Below are 18,879 nucleotides of genomic sequence, written 5' to 3'. Positions count from 1 at the left end.
TTATTTTTTTCTTATAGTGACACCCTGTAAATTATACTCAAGTGAGGCCAAATTAGATGGAAGTAATATGGTTTGCTAATTTTTACCCCATATGTACATACTTATATGGTGCATTATTTGCCAAATGTACCACTTTTCTGCACTACCTCTCCGATTTTGTTAATACTCTATATTTTGGTCCGTTGGGTCATTCAAGGATGCTGGATGGCCAAAAAAAAGTTTCAGAGTCCCTGGATGTCTAGATATCTAGCTATCTATGAAGGTAGGTAACAAAAATGTAAAAAACACCCATGGCACATTATTTACGAAAAAAACATTTTTCTGCATGAGGTCTCAGATTTTGATAAAAACTTCCAGTCCCCTTCATTTGGTCATAAAACTAAGGGCTGGGTGATTTTTAACCTTTTAAATCCATTTAAAGTCCGATTTTTCGCGCATTTTCTCACTGTGGTGTTTTCACAATGAAAAAAAGGCATTTTTTCATGATTTTCAAAATTAAAATTTTTACATTAATTTTCAACTTACAGACATGTTTTATATATCAAATTAATCACCCAGATGGGTACAATATAGAATTTGTCTTTAAAATCACAAAAATCATGAATTACAGGGTGTCCCAAGAAAAATGTCAAAACAGGTTTTTTAAACTTTTGACACTGTCAGGAAACGAATTTTGCCCATTTCTTGCCTTGAGAGTGAATATCATCCATTTTACAACACATATGAAATAAATTTGGCGTGGTAACTCCAAATTTGGACACCTGAGAAATTTTTGAAACACCCTGTAAAAGTGATTTTTGCGTCTGTAGAGCTAAAAATTGGTCCAAATTGATTATTTTTTTCAAACTAGCATTCAAAGTATCTAAGTATGTTAGGCCATGGTGTTTTCTGACCAGATTATAAATTTTTATATTTTTTGGACACCCTGTATTTTCAAAAAAATGAGAATTTTTTTTTTTTTTTTTTTCATTTTTTTTTCTTTTTTTAAGTTACCTAAAACTGTCATATAGATACAGATTTTGACTAATAACAATAATATTTGCCTATTTTACATATTTACACACTTTTGGGACACCCTGTACATGTTTTTAAAAAATGGTGGTTTTTGCCCCTTTTTGGGGGGAAGGAGTCGTTTTAGGGCCAGAGACTATTTGTTCATTTTTGTACAACTTTTCTAGGCACATAATTTGTTATTTATACATCAACCGCCTCCGGCGAACCGTTTTGCCGTTATTCACCGCCACAGGCGGAATTTTGACCTTTTTTACCGTTCTCGAGGTTTTAACGGGCATTTTTGGTAAGAAGGCGTTGATTTATCAAAATCACTCTGAAATACTTTTATTTAGGCTATTTTATTTACTAAATTTCATGTGAAATAAAAATTTTTGTATATCCAACCCATTTTTGTCAAAAGGAATTTAAATGGACGTGATTTATGTTTCTTTTATTACTAATGTTATATCAATTATTAATATTATATTCACTTGTTTTAACAATTGAAATCCATCTTGACGAAAAACGGTTAGATGCACAAAAATTTTTACTTCACTTGAAATTTAGTAAATAAAATAGCCTAAATAAAAGTATTTCAGAGTGATTTTGATAAATCAACGCCTTCTTACCAAAAATGCCCTACAGACGCAAAAATCACTTTTACAGGGTGTTTCAAAAATTTCTCAGGTGTCCAAATTTGGAGTTACCACGCCAAATTTACTTCATATGTGTTGTAAAATGGATGATATTCACTCTCAAAGCAAGAAATGGGCAAACTTTGTTTCCTGACAGTGTCAAAAGTTTTAAAAACCTGTTTTGACATTTTTCTTGGGACACCCTGTAATTCATGATTTTTGTGATTTTAAAGACAAATTCTATATTGTACTCATCTGGGTGATTAATTTGATATATAAAACATGTATGTAAGTTGAAAATTAATGTAAAAATTTTAAACTTGAAAATCATGAAAAAATGCCTTTTTTTCATTGTGAAAACACCACAGTGAGAAAATGCGCGCAAAATCGGACTTTAAATGGATTAAAAAGATTAAAAATCATCCAGCCCTTAGTTTTATGACCAAATGAAGGGGACTGGAAGTTTTTATCAAAATCTGAGACCTCATGCAGAAAAATGTTTTTTTCGTAAATAATGTGCCCCATATTTTCACAATTTTAAAAATTAATTTTTTCATCAATCTTACATCCAATCTATACATTTTATACACCAAAATGATTGTTTATTCATGTAAAAAGCGCACATAATGCTATTTTGGACAAAACTCTAATTTTACAGGGTGGACTATCTAGCGTAACACCCACAATACCTGTCCCGAAAAAAATTATTCCTTTTTCTGCTTAAATCCTGCTGTTTTATCTGGGTGCCATATGTGGTATATAACGGTTCGGACCACCGAGACTATAAGGTTGTCAAATTTCACTATGGGCCACATGTTAAAATGTGATTTTAGCGTCTGTAGAGCTAAAACTTGGTCCAAATTGGATATTTTTTTTCAATTACTCTAATATGTGTCTTAGTATGTTTGGCCATAGTGTTTTCTGACCAGATCAATATTTTCATATTTTTTGGACACTGTATTTTCAAAAAAGAGAAAAATTTTTGTGTTTTATTTTACATATTTTTTATATATTCAAGTTATTAAACTGTCATATAGATAAGAATTTGTCTTAAATACAAAATATAATCATGTTCCCGAAAAAATTCAAACCAGGTTTTTAAAACTTTTGACACTGCAGAAACAAGTTTTTGAAAAATGATGGTTTTTGCCCATTTTTGGGGGGAAGGAGTCGTTTTAGGGCCATAGACTATTTCTTCATTTTTGTAGAACTTTTCAAGACACATCATTTGTTATTTATGCAACAAACCGCAAAAACCGAACCGTTTTGCCGTTATTCACCTCCAAAGGTGGAATTTTTTTACGTTTTTGCCGTTCCGGAGGTTGTAATGGGCATTTGTGGTAAGAAAACGTTGATTTATCAAAATCCCTCTTAAATATTTTTATTTAGGTAATTTAATTTACTAAATTTCATGTGAAGTAAATTTTTTTGTATATCCAACCGATTTTTGTCAAAAGGAATTTCAAATGCACATGATTTATGTTTCTTTTATCACTTATGTTATAGCAATTATTTATGTTATATTCACTTAATTTTCTTGTTTTAGCCATCTCGACGAAAATGGTTAGCTGCACAAAAATTTTTACTTAATATGAAATTTAGTAAATTAAATTACCTAAATAAAAGTATTTAAGATGGGTTTTGATAAATCAACGTTTTCTTACCACAAATGCCCATTACAACCTCCGGAACGGCAAAAACGTAAAAAAATTCCGCCTTTGGCCGTGAATAACGGCAAAACGGTTCGGTTTTTGCGGTTTTTGCATAAATAACAAATGATGTGTCTTGAAAAGTTCTACAAAAATGAAGAAAAAGTCTATGGCCCTAAAACGACTCCTTCCCCCCAAAAATGGGCAAAAACCATCATTTTTCAAAAAAATGCACAGGGTGTCCCAAAAGTGTAAAAAATTGTAAAAATATTATTGTTATTAGTCAAAATCTGTATCTATATGACAGTTTTAAGTAACTTAAAAATAGAAAAAAAAATTTAAAAAAAACAAAAAAAATTTTTCTCTTTTTTTGAAAATACAGGGTGTCCAAAAAATATGAAAATATTGATCTGGTCAGAAAACACTATGGCCAAACATACTAAGACACATATTAGAGTAATTTGAAAAAAATAGCCAATTTGGACCAAGTTTTAGCTCTACAGACGCAAAAATCACATTTACAGGGTGTCCCAAAGTGAAATTTGACAACCTTATAGTCCCGGGTGGTCCGAACAGTTATATACCACATATGCACACAGATAAAACACAGGATTTAAGCCAAAAAAAATGATTTTTTTCGGACAGGTATTTTGGGTATTATGCTAGATATACAAAATACACTTTTTGTTGGACACCCTGTAAAATTAGAGTTTTGGCCAAAATAGCATTGTGTGCGCTTTTTACATGAATAAACGATCATTTTGGTGTATAAAATATATAGATTGGATGTAAGATTGATGAAAAAATTAATTTTTAAAATTGTGAAAAAATGGGTGTTTTTTACATTTTTGTTACCTACCTTCATAGATAGCTAGATATCTAGACATCCAGGGACTCTGAAACTTTTTTTTGGCCATCCAGCATCCTTGAATGACCCAACGGACCAAAATATAGAGTATTAACAAAATCGGAGAGGTAGTGCAGAAAAGTGGTACATTTTGCAAATAATGCACCATATGTGTAAAGAAAGTGGGAATGGGAGAAAGAATAATAAGGATGGCAACATCCATAAGAAGTGAAACACAAGAGTATGAAACCATTTAGCAAAATATCAATGAAAGTCCAATAAACAGACTGACCAAGTATTTTATGTAGTGTTATTAACACTTACAGATGGACGGACAGGCTGACAAGGTTAGTTATAGAGTAGCTTCGCTACTAACGTGGAGGGGAAAAACAAGGATGAAAAAATGAAAGCAGTACTAATATTGTAATTGGTTAATATACAATAGGCCAAACAAGTAGTCCAAAGTATTTAGTAACGTTAGTCTCAAAAAGGCAAATCCAATGAATAGTTAGATCCAAATACGGAGACTGTGTAAAACATAGAGAGAAAGAAAGAAAGAAAGAGAGAGAGAGAGAGAGAGAGAGAGAGAGAGAGAGAGAGAGAGAGAGAGAGAGAGAGAGAGAGAGAGAGAGAGAGAGAGAGAGAGAGAGAGAGAGAGAGAGAGAGAGAGAGAGAGAGAGAGAGAGAGAGAGAGAGAGAGAGAGAGAGAGAGAGAGAGAGAGAGAGAGAGAGAGAGAGAGAGAGAGAGAGAGAGAGAGAGAGAGAGAGAGAGAGAGAGAGAGAGAGAGAGAGAGAGAGAGAGAGAGAGAGAGAGAGAGAGAGAGAGAGAGAGAGAGAGAGAGAGAGAGAGAGAGAGAGAGAGAGAGAGAAAGAAAGAGAAAATTAGATATAAACCTAGAGAAAGATAAAGTAGAGAAAGATAAGGTTAGAGGCGGAGTAAAACAGTGAAAGAGAAAGATATAGAGTGAGGAAATATAATATACTCCTTAACACTTTAGATTACTCTTCTAAAGGTCAATAAATAAGCTACACAAAGTTTCAAGCAGGATACGGAGTAAATTATACCACTTGAAAATTTCCCTAATAATTTTAAGAACATTCATGTTTAGAATACAATAATGTGTACTTTATACTTATAGTATAAAATAAGTGGGATGAAACACCTACTCCTGCATTAATAAGTTTATTATTTTGTTTATATCTAGAGAAAACCCACTCTTTGATAACACAATATATAACTAATATTTTTTATGGTAATAAGCCTGATTTTGAGCCAAGGAATTGCGCCTTATATCTTTTACATTTCTACTCAACTCAACACCTCCCCTTTAGCAAGCCTTCATGTAATTATCTAAGACCTTACCAGTTTTTCATTAAAAAAAACTAGTCACATAGTAAAAAGTTTAAAACTTACAATAAAAAATTCAATTATCATTGAGCCTTATCATTTTCTGCAAAATGGTTATTTATTTTCTAGAAATTAAGTATATAATCAATGGTTTACACTATTCCCTTGGGGAATATCAACTATTTCAGTATAATATATTATATTCTCATATACTGATAATAGGGATAAGTTAATAATCATAAAAATGTTTACAAAATAAAAAAATATTTTTCTAATCTGTTCTAAACATCTAATAGATATAACATATAAGATATTAGGCAACTTTTTTGTTTGTTTGTAAATTGTAACTAACGTGTTTAATTCTAATCAAACAACAAACGAAGAATTTTTATTTATGCTTCAAATTTGAAATCAATCAGTTACCAATGGGTTTACTAGATTTAGGAGATAAATAAAATCTCTAAATTCTGAAAAAAAAACTTTAGATAACATTCAAATATTGACTGAAACTATTGTACTTTCATATTTATTCCTGCATATGTATACACTTTTATTTATAAATATATTCTACAAGCTAAGTAGTGTTACTTTTCCAAGGATAAAAGTACTATGGTATTCCCAAACTACAGAATGAATCATTGAATAAGATAGTGGCCCAGAATTTTTTTAAAAAAGAAAAAAGGTTAAACAGAAAATGATTCATATGATTCCTTAACTTTTTGCTTTATTTACATTACAAATTATGTTTTCAGTATGTATATAAGATGGTTTTAGAACCATGCATATATTTATTTTTGTTCATATGTGTGTGTATGTCAAAATACATTTTTCTCGAAAGAATGAAGTTTCTGGTTATGGCTGGTTTTTGTGCTAATCTTAATGGTTGAAGTCACCTATATCAACTTTTAACATTTTGGTTCAATTAACCTTTACAATGAAAATTAGGGAGTGAGGTGACAATGGGCTGTTTATTACACCATTCCATAAAGTTTTTTGATAGTGTTTTCTTATCAATTAGATTAACAACTTTGGGGACATTTTATTCAATTTTGATTGGTTGGTTCATTAAGTTGAGTGTCCAAACGTTTCAACCAGTTATCTCTGTAGATCACTGAAAAAAATATAGTATTAGTAAAACGTGACCCTTTAATAAAATTACAATAAAATGTATATAAAAGGAACTAAAGCCAAAGATTTAAGGATATATGTATTTACTTGTTTATCTGTTGCTTCCTTAGAATTTATAGCTTTTTCATAGCCCACGAAGAAGGCCTATTTCTTGTGGCGGCCATAATTCTATGTGTAGAGAAACAAACCTAAACTAGCAATAAAACCTTTAAAACCATACATGACCTAACTTACATAATGGCTATTTCCTTATCTTATTTATTTAGTTCTGATATTGTGCAGCTGCTAGATGACAAAACTATCTACATCCCAAACTTCTTCCTGACTGTTGGCAAAAACAAGGGATACAGATTTAAGGTGAGTAGTAATCCTTGTATAAAAGTAACAGGATCTGTGTCTGTCTGTTTGTCTGACAATTTAACCAATACGTTTTTCCTTTACAGTGTAGCTTTTAAAAGGTCCTGAGAAGGATTAAAATATTTTGAAGGATGATACCAACACCCTCTCAAGAGATATCGCCCCTAGAAAAAATTAACCCCCATAATTTTCTTACTTTTCTATTTTAAAACTAAAATTTAAAGTGGAGTGGAAGGGGAAGGATTTGCTTCTCCCCCCCCCCCCCCGCCACCTCAAGTGCCCGTAGAGGTCTCTAAGGGCGTAACTGCAAGTAGATATAAAAATGAATATCGAAAATGTTTTCTATGCTTCAACTGCAACACCCCTCATTTTAAACAGAATATTTAGTTAAAACATTTGTAAAGTCAATGCCATCGTGAACACACTTTTAGAGATAATATCATATAAGATCTCTTTTCCATTTCTTCTGATGATTTTGAATATGGCTTATGTCCAAAATAGGCAACTTTAAAGAAAGAAATTCATATCTTAAAAACTCTGATGGAAAAATACAAAATATTAAAATTATTAAAGTGTATTAGATTAATAAGTTTTCAATAATAAACAAAGAAATTTTTATTAAATTTATCAATATTTGTAAATTATTTTGTAAATATTGTTCAAATAAGGAATTTACAATATGTTTTGTTAATATAATAAAATATAAGAGTTTTATGAAAATAATAAAATTTTATTCATAATTAATCAGAAAAAAACAAAATCCTTAAAGTAAATAACTAGGAATAGTATCGATTTCTTTTTTTTACTTGCTAATAAAAAGAAAAACATGAAAGAATTTATACATATTTTCTCAAGCTTTGTGCTTTCCCAGAATATTTGTTAGCTTACTTTTATTTGGTTTCAAGGCCATGCAAACGACGTTTAATTGTTTGACAAAATTGGTGCCCTTAATTAAAAAAAAATAAAAACTTTGTACAAAATGCTTTTTCACTATTTAGGACTTAACAGATATATTGCTATCAGATCATTCTGATTTTTATTTTTCAATACAATTTTCAACTGTCGGGTTTTAGCCAATTCTTTGAATCATAAAACCTTTCTTAGCAATATTTCTCCTTATTTTTTTAATCCCTTTAAGGATCATATAATTATTAAAAGCTTAGTGTTTCCACATTTTCGGTTCGTCAGTCTGTGCCTCCAAGGATCTAAAGGGATAAGACAATATTCGATAAATTGATGTACATCCCCAATGATGATATAAAAATTTACCCCTAGTAGGGATTAAAGTTAGTGGTTTAAACATTTGAACACTCAACTTAATGAAACAACCAATCAAAATTCATCCCCAAAGTTGATAATAAAATTAATAAGAAAACGTTATTTTAAAACTTTGGGGACTAGTGTAATAAACAACCCATTGTCCCCTCTCTCTCTGCTTAATATCCATGAAGTAGATCCTTATCTAAAAATATATGTGCTGTACAAATTTGTACCCTCTGATGAACATATTCATTCTTGTTGGGGATTAATCTTGAAAGAGAAAAGTAATTGATAAGTTTTGTGATAATTCTTTTAATCTCTAGTTCCATCAAAATAAAAGAAAATACAGATATTCTTAAGGATGGATAGAAAAAAAACATTTTAGGATAATTGAAATTAAATTAGTCTACAAAATATATTAAAGCCAGAATCAAAAATTAAATAAATCTATTAGGATCCACGATCTGAAGGGATAAGACATTGTAGAAAATTATATACATCTCGAATGATGATAAACAAATTTTCCTCTTTTGTAGATTTATTTGATTGTAGAATTGGACACTGTTAGTTTTATTCTACCAATAGATTTAATAAGATTACTTAAAGTATTATACCTTGCTGCCCCTTCTATGGATTGATTATTAAAATATCAAAAATACAAAAACCATCACAGATTAATTGTCCCAATCCATTGTTTCATCCCCCTCCCCCCACACTGGTGGCTAGTTGGAAACCGATATAGATCAAGTGTTCTATGTTGATCTAAACTTTTTATAACATCCCATTACCTTGACTTAGGGTTTAACTAAGGAATCCCCTCCTCGCTCACATTAATATTATCAACGAAACTACACTATAATTTAGTTTGGATGGTGGGGACTTTGAGCTGTCTATAACACTTGTCCTTAAAGGTTTATAATAACGTTTTCTTATTCGTTGGCTTAACAACCTTGGGGACTTTTATTTAATTTTGATTGTTCAGTTCATTTAATTGAGTGTCAAAACGTTTTAACCACTAATTGTAATTTTGTGTATCATCATTGGGGATTTTAAAAAAATTATCGGCCAATGTCTTATCCCTATTTTCTTAAGGTAGTTTTTCCATATCCATTTTTTAAAAAAAACTAGGCATTACACATTCTACAATTTCCAGTTTATTTTTCTTCCATTTGCTCGCAAATAATATTTAACAGAATTTAGTTCCAGCAAAAGTATTCAAGGACTTAATTCTAATAAAACAATAGTCTAAAACTATCGTTAGATTTATGTGAAGCTCCCAAAATGAACAAGTTTATACAAAGGAACTTTTAAGATTACAGAGCAGGCCGGGATGTATTAGTTAGTAACTTCACATCTTATTAAGGGGTAGAAAAAGGTTCCATTCAATGTTAAGAGGATATTAACAACTTTTCTCATTCTTCTCTCTTAAGTTTCCTTTCCTAAGATAACCAAAACTATTTCTCTGACCAAATAACAAGAATAATAAATGCCTAAGTAGCCCAACTAAACACTTAGGGGGGGGTTATTAGACTGTTTATTATACTGGTTCCACTAAGTTTTTTAAATATGACTTGGGGACTTTTATTAACTATTAGTGAGCTGTGTAAATCCTTACCATCAGCTGCTTTTAATAGGATGGTATATTCTAACACCCACTGGAAATTAGGTTTAATAACATCCAAACAGACAACCAACCATTGATTGCACGACCTTTGTCTGGAAATCCTAACTGTGCATAGTATTGAGTTGCACCTGTTTATCCTTCTCTCACTATTAGTGTTTATTACCAGACATTGCAGCATTTTTAACGCCTCTAGTATGACGCGGTGTGTGACCAGATTCCTTAAGATGGGCGAGTGAAGGGGGGGGGGGGTTAGTTTAACACCCACTCCCCTTCAAGTTTTGTCTGCCGAATTTTCTTTGTGTAAACTGTAGATGGATATATCTAACTAACTTGTTAAGTTTGGTGATTGAACTTAACTGAGAGTTGAAATTCTTTGTGTATATCTCCATCCTGGCGGTCATTTGTATTTTTCTTTTTAAAATCAGAGTACATGTAATAGAGTAGGTTGGCTTTTATAAAAACACTTATAAAAGTGCACAGCTTATTTATATTATATAATATTTATAGACAAGATACACAGTTTGCCAATAAGTTTTGATTTCGAAAACAATAGATAAAAACTTCATGTACTTTTATTATATTAAACTACAAAACTTTATAACATCATCATAATGAAGCAAATGGTTTTGTAAATTTTCTTAGAAGAACCTTTTTTGTCTGTAGTAAAAGATTTTGGAATTACTTGCTATTTTTAATTTTTAATTGTAACAAACATTGGCAACAAATTGACCAAAAATATGAAGCAAAAACAGCCTTAATCATTTCATAAAATTTACTTCTTTTTAACTGAAACTGTGTACTATTGCAAAATTTGTTTCTTTTGAACTTGAGCTTTTTTAGTAGCTAGGTAACTCTAAAATTATGATTGTTTGTTTGAATCAATTCTGGAGAAACATTATTTTTTAGGCTTCTATTTAAGTTATATTTTAAATTGCTGAAGATTCCTTATACGAATGAAAATAATTTACTTGGTTGGTTGGTCTGTCTGTCTACAAAAGCATATTTACATTAATAAGAGTTTGATGATTTCCAATTTTCATCTTCATGTTATCTCCCTTTCTTTCTTCCTGACTTTCTGCTCTGTACATATCTCACTTTTCCGTTCTTCATCCATGATATTTTTGTGCTTTGCTACTTAAAAATGTTGTCATCCTTGTTTATGGTATTATAGAAGGCTGGCAATGATTTTCTATTTTCTTATGAAAATATTGATCTTTTCTTATGATGATTGATCTGTACACTGCGAATTTTAAAAGAAAAAAAGTTGACCCTTAAAATTCCACCTTGAAGTGATACTTTTCTAATAGTTTATTGTCCACTAAGTCGTAAGCAGTAAAAATTAAAATCCATTAAGTCCCTTCTAACGAGATATTGGCAACTTTTTGCACACATTTTCGCAAACGGCAATTATTTCCTTTATTTGGAGTTTTGGTTAATAACATTTTCATAAAAGTTTTCAGTAATAATCATTTAAGATCCATTGTTGAGAAGAAATGACTGAAAAAGTGTGTTTCCATGCAAAATAAGCTTAAAATCTAATGATTTTTAAAATTAGCGATTTAATAGTAAAAAAAAATATTTTTAACTTTTTGATAGCCTGAATATGTTTAATTTAGTTTTTTTATATAATCTATTCTTTAAAAAGACAGGCATATTCTTTCAGATTTGAAAAAAATTAAAAAAATTAAAAATCGGAATTAATCAAAATTAATCTATAGCCTTTAAAAAATACTTTTGATATTTTTAACCTATATAATCAATAAAATCAATGGAAAATAAAATATTTTTATAAAACAAACTTTTGGAAAAGGTTTAAGATAACTTCATAAAAGTAGCATTTAAGTAGAATATTTTTCTTGTCTTTTTAAAAAATGCAAATTAAACATAGTTAACGACTATTTATTTAGCAAGAATGGTAATAAAATATTTCAATAACTGCTTAAACCTTTTTGTGGCCATGTTATTTACTTAAACAGAAATTCTATTTTGTCAGAATTATAAAAATAATGAAGTATTTTCAAAAAAGCTTGCAAAATAAACGTAATTTTATCAAACTTCCTCACAGTTTATAGAGGGTATTGTTGTAAAATGTTAATTATCAAAATAAAATCTTCAATTTACAACGTTTAAAACACCTAAAAGTAAATTCTAAGCAAAATTAGATTTATTTCCTAGATTTAGAGTAGCTGCGCTACTTAAAAAAACATCTAGTATTAAAACCAATCAGCTGATCAAATTGCTATAGACATTATTTGTTGGGTTGTTATTAACTGAAACATTTATTTTCTTTTTAATTCTAAAACGATGCTTGCCATGCTAAAAACGCTACGCCCCCAGCAATCATTATGGGCACTAGAATTTAATCCCCTCTATTTCTTAATTTAAGTTTTACAAAAAAAAACAAGGACCACATCTGTTCAGCGGATAATGAGTTCCTTTGCTAGAGACAGATATACATACATCCCGTTATTTCCATATAAGGACTAGCGGCTACGTACCCTTAAATCCTCTAGGGACACTTGGGGATAGGAAGGGGAGGGAGGGGGGGTGGGTGGAGAGTCGCAACTACACTTAAGATCATAGTTTTTCAAAAATTTTAGAGGGTTATTTTTTGTTAGGAGCAATTTTTATATTGTGGAGGTACCCTTTCCCAAAATAGTTATAAACATGGCCAGGACATATGTAAAAAAAAAATACTTAAGGATGCATGGAAATTTATGACATTGAATGACCAACGCCTACAAGAAATTTTTCCCCACCCTCCCATGGTTGCTTACAGACAGCCAAGATCTGCTAGCTTAAGAGCACGCCTTGTAAAGACAAAATTACCATCAAGAAAACAGCGAACTTTACCTGGCCTCAAAAAATGCCAACAACCAAGATGTAATACCTGTAGCTATATTCAAGAAGGTAAAAAAGTTGTTAGCTCAAATAACAAGAAAATTTACATCAACCTACAAGAGAGTGTTACCTGTGAAAGTAAAAATGTGGTTTACTGCATTTCCTGTGACAAAGCTGCATGTAATTTTGTTCAATACATCGGTGAAACACAAGCTAAACTAAAAGTTAGGTTTGGCCAACACCTTGGTTATGTTAGAAGCACAGATCATGACAAATACCCAACAGGAAAACATTTTAATCTACCTGGACACAGCATGACCAACATGAAGCTTTCAGTCTTAGAAAAATGCAAACTGGACTCATCAAACTACAGAAAAATTCGGGAAGCTGAATACATCAATAAATTTGACACACTAAGAAATGGATTAAATAAAAAATTGTAATTTTACTTGTTATTTTATCTAAATATAAATTTACATTTGTTGCTTTGTTGTTAATCATTACTAAACTAATTTTTAATACTTTATTGTTTAATTTATGACAATTTTTCATACACTTTCATATAAAATTAAAATCTTTTCAACACATTCACGTATTTCTGTTTTGCTAATTGCAATATTTTTTTTTAAAAATACAAAAGTTATACAGTACAAAACTTTCATTCTTTTGAACTTTGATTCTTTTAAACCCCCATCCCTTCTACCCCTTCCCTTTACACCAAAACCAGCGGTTAAATTACTCAGTTTCAAACAAACCTTTGTACAGTAAAGAATAATAGAAGGGATAACCATATTCATTATAATACATTTAACTTTTTCTTTGTATTTTCGAGCACTTTTTCATTATTTTGTTGTTTCTTTACTTTAAAATAACCTAATTTTTTTCAAAATATATATCTGATTTTACTATAAATATATGAAATATGGTTAATTTTGTGCAGGTTGACAAGGATTAGATGTGATTTAATCGAAATATATTCCTACAAATTGAGCTGTGTGTTTTTCCTTGGATAGTCTCTTTTCAACATTGCTGCCGTGTATTATTCCATAAAAAGCTTTAATGTAAAGAAAAACCATATCTGTCTAGCAGTTAGCGAGATCCTTTGAGACAAATAGATAAATAGACATCATGTTACTGTTATATAAGGATAAAAATCAAAGACACCCAAGCTTTTTTGGGATTCAAATTAAAAAAAGAGTTATGCGACAGGTTTGTGGGTAAAATGATGCACGGAGTATCAAAATGCAGTTTCACACTAACTTGAAACTTATATTGTGGGATCAGAACAAAAATTTTAGTATTATTTTTTTATGAACATTCTTCTTATTAATATTTTTGACAAACTGAATTTGTGATATATTTTTATTCATGAAAGTACCCCCTTGCAAAAATTTCAGAACAAACTAACATGCTAAAATTTATTGGGTTATACTTTGATCATTGTCAAAATAAAACATTTATGACAACAACCATTAGTAGCAAAGCACAAAAAATCTTGTAATGGTCAAATGCACAAAGTGAGAGCAGATGTTAAGTTTTCTTAACAAATACAAATGAGAGTTGAGAATATGTAATATGTCTTTTGAAGCATGACCAACAGACAGACAAAAAGGCATTGTAAAGAATAAATGTCAAAAGAATCTTCACTGAATATTTCAGCTGTCTCCAATAAGACCTAAGAAAATTACATTTTCCACTTAGTGTTACGGACTAACTAACACACAGAAAAAGTGAATTATAGAGTAGCTTCACCACTAAAGATTTGATTCTGAATAGTATTAGCTCAAACACCCCCTCACTCCTAAACAAAGCAGCTTCACATTGCTGAAATCTAATATGAATTATCATAAACATTAACAGTCCTTTTAAAGAAGATTGTAATTATAGAGTAGCAGCACTTAACTACTTAACTATAATTAAAGAAGAAAGTTATTTGTAGATACAAATTTATTTAAATATGCTCTGATGAAAATTCAATTGTAGCTCTCATTAGAAAATAAAATATTAATAAAAAATAAAATAAAGGCAGCCGTTAGTAATATTTAAGTAAAAAAGGACCTAAAAACAAAGGTTGTTAAATAAAAGGATGAAGAAAGCGAAAATTTACTTTGACTCACTTATAGTCGGAAATTTATTATCAAACAGGGGACATACACAGAAATTTTAAGACCTCTAGCTCTAATAGTGGCTCAGATAATAGGGGAGGGGGCGTCGAACACCACCACCTCACCCCCGACCGATAAAGATGCGGCAAGGGGCCCGACTGTTAAGAATTAAGTAAATTATACAATATGACATTTAGTCAAATTTCAAACAAATATTTTTTCATTAATTCATTTATAAAAATCAATATTATAAATATGAACTCACAAAGAGACGTTGTATGTTATCATAATACATTTAGTCTGCTATGTAAAACAAAACAAATTTTTTTCTTCTTTCATTGCAGGGATGATTCTGGTACAAAAAAAAACAAAAAATAATAAATTATTTTTAATTTAATTTGATATTACCGTACAATATTTTTTTATATACATAATTTAAGAAATATATTCATAACATCTTCACCTGTCATAAAGACGACATATAAAATCAACATCCTGATAAGGATATTAAAGTTTATGTTAAAAATTTTCAAATTCATTTTATGCTTAAGAAGGAACGAGAAGGAATTGAATCTCAACATTAACTTGTTATTTTGCTTGTATATTTATCATATTTGTTTACAGTTTATTGGTAAAGTTTGGTAATACTTTATTTCGAGTCTATCATGCAGTGTGTAGTCTTGAGGCTTTTTTATATGGAATGTTTTATAAAAAAATATGTCCTTTTAAAAATGATAAAATTTTTTGTTTTGGTTGGATTAGAGCAAACTATCATTACAAGAGGTATATAATGATTTTGATGTGCAACTGAAAATTACAATGAAATAAGTTTATAAAATGCCATTTAACCCATTAGTGCCGAACTTCCCCCCTGTCGTCAGAATCACTTGAAATTTTAAACACAGCTTCCTTAAGGGATTGTAAGACATTTGTATTTTTAGATTTTTTTATTTGTGGCATACCAAAGAAGTTTTTTTTTTGCGTCGTTTCCGACGCATTCGGACTAATCATTTTTCCCATGCGTCTATTATGTACCATATCGGACTAATCATCTTAGGCTTTTACTGTATAATCTATTAGTTGCTTCGCCCCTAACCTCTAGGGTGGGTGGGGAATGTCAGAAAAATAGCATAAAACCATCCCAAGATATTTATAAAGCTTTCCTGATAAGTAAAACCAATTCAGACCCGAAATTTCTATAATCTTTAGCTTCAGACAAAAACCTTACTACTTTATAGTATGGAACACTATACTAGCAGCGGCTTCGCCCCTAGAGGCATCCAGGGACCCTTGGGTTTGGGGGGAGTCAAACCCCCTCTTTCAATTACAGTTTTTTAAAAATAATGAGAGGGGTTTATTATTTTCTAGGGGTAATTTCTCCTAGAGCGGTTGTGGTACTCTCCCCCAAAATAGTTATAAACCTTACCAGGTCCTATGAGAAGCTAAAATGTAAAGGAGAACCATATCGGTTCAGTGGTTAGTGAGATCCCTTAGTACACACAGACATATGTATGTAGAATGTATTTAGATCCTGTTACTTTATTAAAAGGATACATAACACAGATACTCTACAATCAGTGTCTGTCTGTACGTCCATTCGTCTGTATAAAACAATTCAGAATATAATTATTTGGTACTAGTGGCTACGCCCCTAGAGGCCTTTAGGGGCACTTGGGATGGGGAGAGGTCATTGAATTCTACAACAATATTTTTTATTTTAGATTTAAAAAGAATTAATTTCATTAAGTTCATTCTATTTTTTCTTGTGTTGGGGGTCTTTTTTAAGTGGCGATTTCTCTTTGGAGGGTGGTGGTACTCTCCCCCAAAATATTTATAAACCTTACCAGGTTCTATGAGAAGCTACCATGTAAAGGAGAACCATATCGGTTCAGTGGTTAGTGAGATCCCTTGGTACACAACACACAGACACATGTAGAAAGTATATCCTGTTACTTTATTAAAAGGATACATAACACAGATACTCTACAATCAGTGTCGGTCTGTACGTCCATTCGTCTGTATGAAACAATTCAGAATATAATTATTTAGTCCTAGTGGCTACGCCCCTAGAGGCCTTTAGGAGCACTTGAGATGGGGAGAGGTCATTGAATTCAACAACAATATTTTTTATTTAAAAAGAATTAATTTCATTAAGTTAATTCTATTTTTTCTTGTGTTTGGGGGTCTTTTTCAAGGGGCGATTTCTATTTGGAGGGTGGAGGTAACCTCCCCAAAAATAGTTGTAAATCTTCCTAGGACCTATGAGAAGCTACAAAGTAAAAAAAGAAGCATATCAGTTAAGCAGATACACAGATAGATACCCTTTCACTTTATTACAATGTTTAGCAAAAAAATATGATTTTGTCGACAATTATATTGAACAACCCAATACATGACAACCCCTCAACCCCCCCCCCCCCCCAGCCCCTGTTAATCCTTTAAGTTTTATTATAACTTTTTCTTATTTGTTGTCTTACCAACTGTGGGGAATTGTATTTGTATTTTTGGTTGGTTTATTAAGTGTCCAAATGTTTCAACCACTAAATGTAATCTACAGAAAGATTTTATGGTATAATATCCCTGAGTAAGTACATCAATTTATCGGCCATTGACTTACTATTTTAGATCCCTAACCAATACATTTCTTAGTTGTAGCGTAGTTGTTAATTATTTGGATGCAATTATATATATACAGACGGACGGATGTACAGACAGACCATAATTTTAGAGTATTTGCGCTATTTTTATGAATATATTAACAGCTAGGCTGCAATAAAAATTACGGAAGTATAAACATATTTACAGTCTTTAATTGGCTGTAATTTTGGATATATAGACAGACATACATACATTCCCTAGTTGTAAGGTAGCTATTATTTATTTGGATGCAATTTTGGAAATACAGACAGGTGGACGTACAGACAGACCCTAGTTGTAGATTATCTGCGCTACTACTTTTATATCCTTAAAATAAAGTAACATGTTATTGTATGTCTTTGTGTGTGTACCAAAGGACCTTGCTAACCACTGAACCTATATGGTGCTCCATTACATGGTAGCTTCTACTAGGTCCTGGTAAGGTTTATAACTATTTTGAAGGAGGGTACCACCACCATCCCTTAAGAGAAATCATCCCTAGAAAATAAAAAAAACCCAAAATTAAAAAAAAAAAAATTTTCTTTAAACAATTGTAATTGAAAGAGGGGATTTGACTCCCCCTGCAATCTAAGGGGCCCTAGATGCCTCTAGGGGCGTAGCCGCTGCTTGTATTGTATTCCATACTATAAAGTAGTAAGGTTTTTTGGCTCAAGCCAAAGATTACAGAAATTGAAGGTCTGAATTGGTTTTACTTATCAGGGAAGCTTTATAAATACCTTGGGATGGTTTTAAGCTATTTTCCTGACATCCCCCACACGTCCTAGAGGTTAGGGGCGTAGCAACTAGTAGATTATAGGAGATTATACAGTAAAATCCTAAAATGATTAGTCCTATAAGGTCAAAAAGGACGCAATGGCTAAAATGATTAGTCCAAATGCGTCGAATACGACGCACAACAATTTATCAAAAAAAAGTATGTAAACTAACTAAAATCAAAGAAAACTTAGCAGAAACTAAAAATATATAACAAATGCTATAATTAATTTTAAATAAGTATGTTTTAATTCTTTAAAAGAAAAAAGTTAGGCCTGGTGTGGAAATTTTTTCCTATTTTTTCCACTTCTGCCATGAAAATATGATTTCATCTGGTCATCGAATGAATTGAGAGGCCAAGCAATGTAGAGGACAAAACTTGAAGCTCTATTCAGTTATTTACAAACATTTAAAAAGGACAGCATAAAAAAATAGAGTGATAATATAGGTTTGAATTTGTGCGTCGTTTAAGACCCTATTGTCATTAATGGGAATGACTTTATAACAATATAAGAATTTGTAATATAGATCTTCAGGTAAAAGTTGAAACACCAGTAATCTAGAATTAAGAATAAAACAAAATAAATAAATTCAAATAAAGATCTTATTTGTAGAATTAATAACAGAAAACATAACTAATAATTTGATTTCTTTGATTGATATCAAAATATTACCCAGGTT

General features: G+C 30.9%; 1 protein-coding gene across 1 annotated transcript in view; it reads left to right on the top strand.

The window, feature by feature from the left end:
• Positions 1 to 18,879, top strand: part of LOC145324462 (uncharacterized) — a 64,201-nt gene that overhangs the window by 25,950 nt on the left and 19,372 nt on the right. The window contains exon 13 of the mRNA XM_080167048.1: positions 6,867 to 6,957. Within this exon, the coding sequence (XP_080023174.1) occupies positions 6,867 to 6,957 (91 nt within the window). The remainder of the gene's footprint in view (positions 1 to 6,866; positions 6,958 to 18,879) is intronic.

This window comes from Acartia tonsa, chromosome 7 (genome assembly GCF_053477335.1).
Source record: "Acartia tonsa isolate MP-2025a chromosome 7, ASM5347733v1, whole genome shotgun sequence".
Taxonomy (NCBI): domain Eukaryota; kingdom Metazoa; phylum Arthropoda; class Copepoda; order Calanoida; family Acartiidae; genus Acartia; species Acartia tonsa.
The sequence above is the reverse complement of the archived record's forward strand: the minus strand, read 5'-3'. Positions and strand labels throughout refer to the sequence as shown.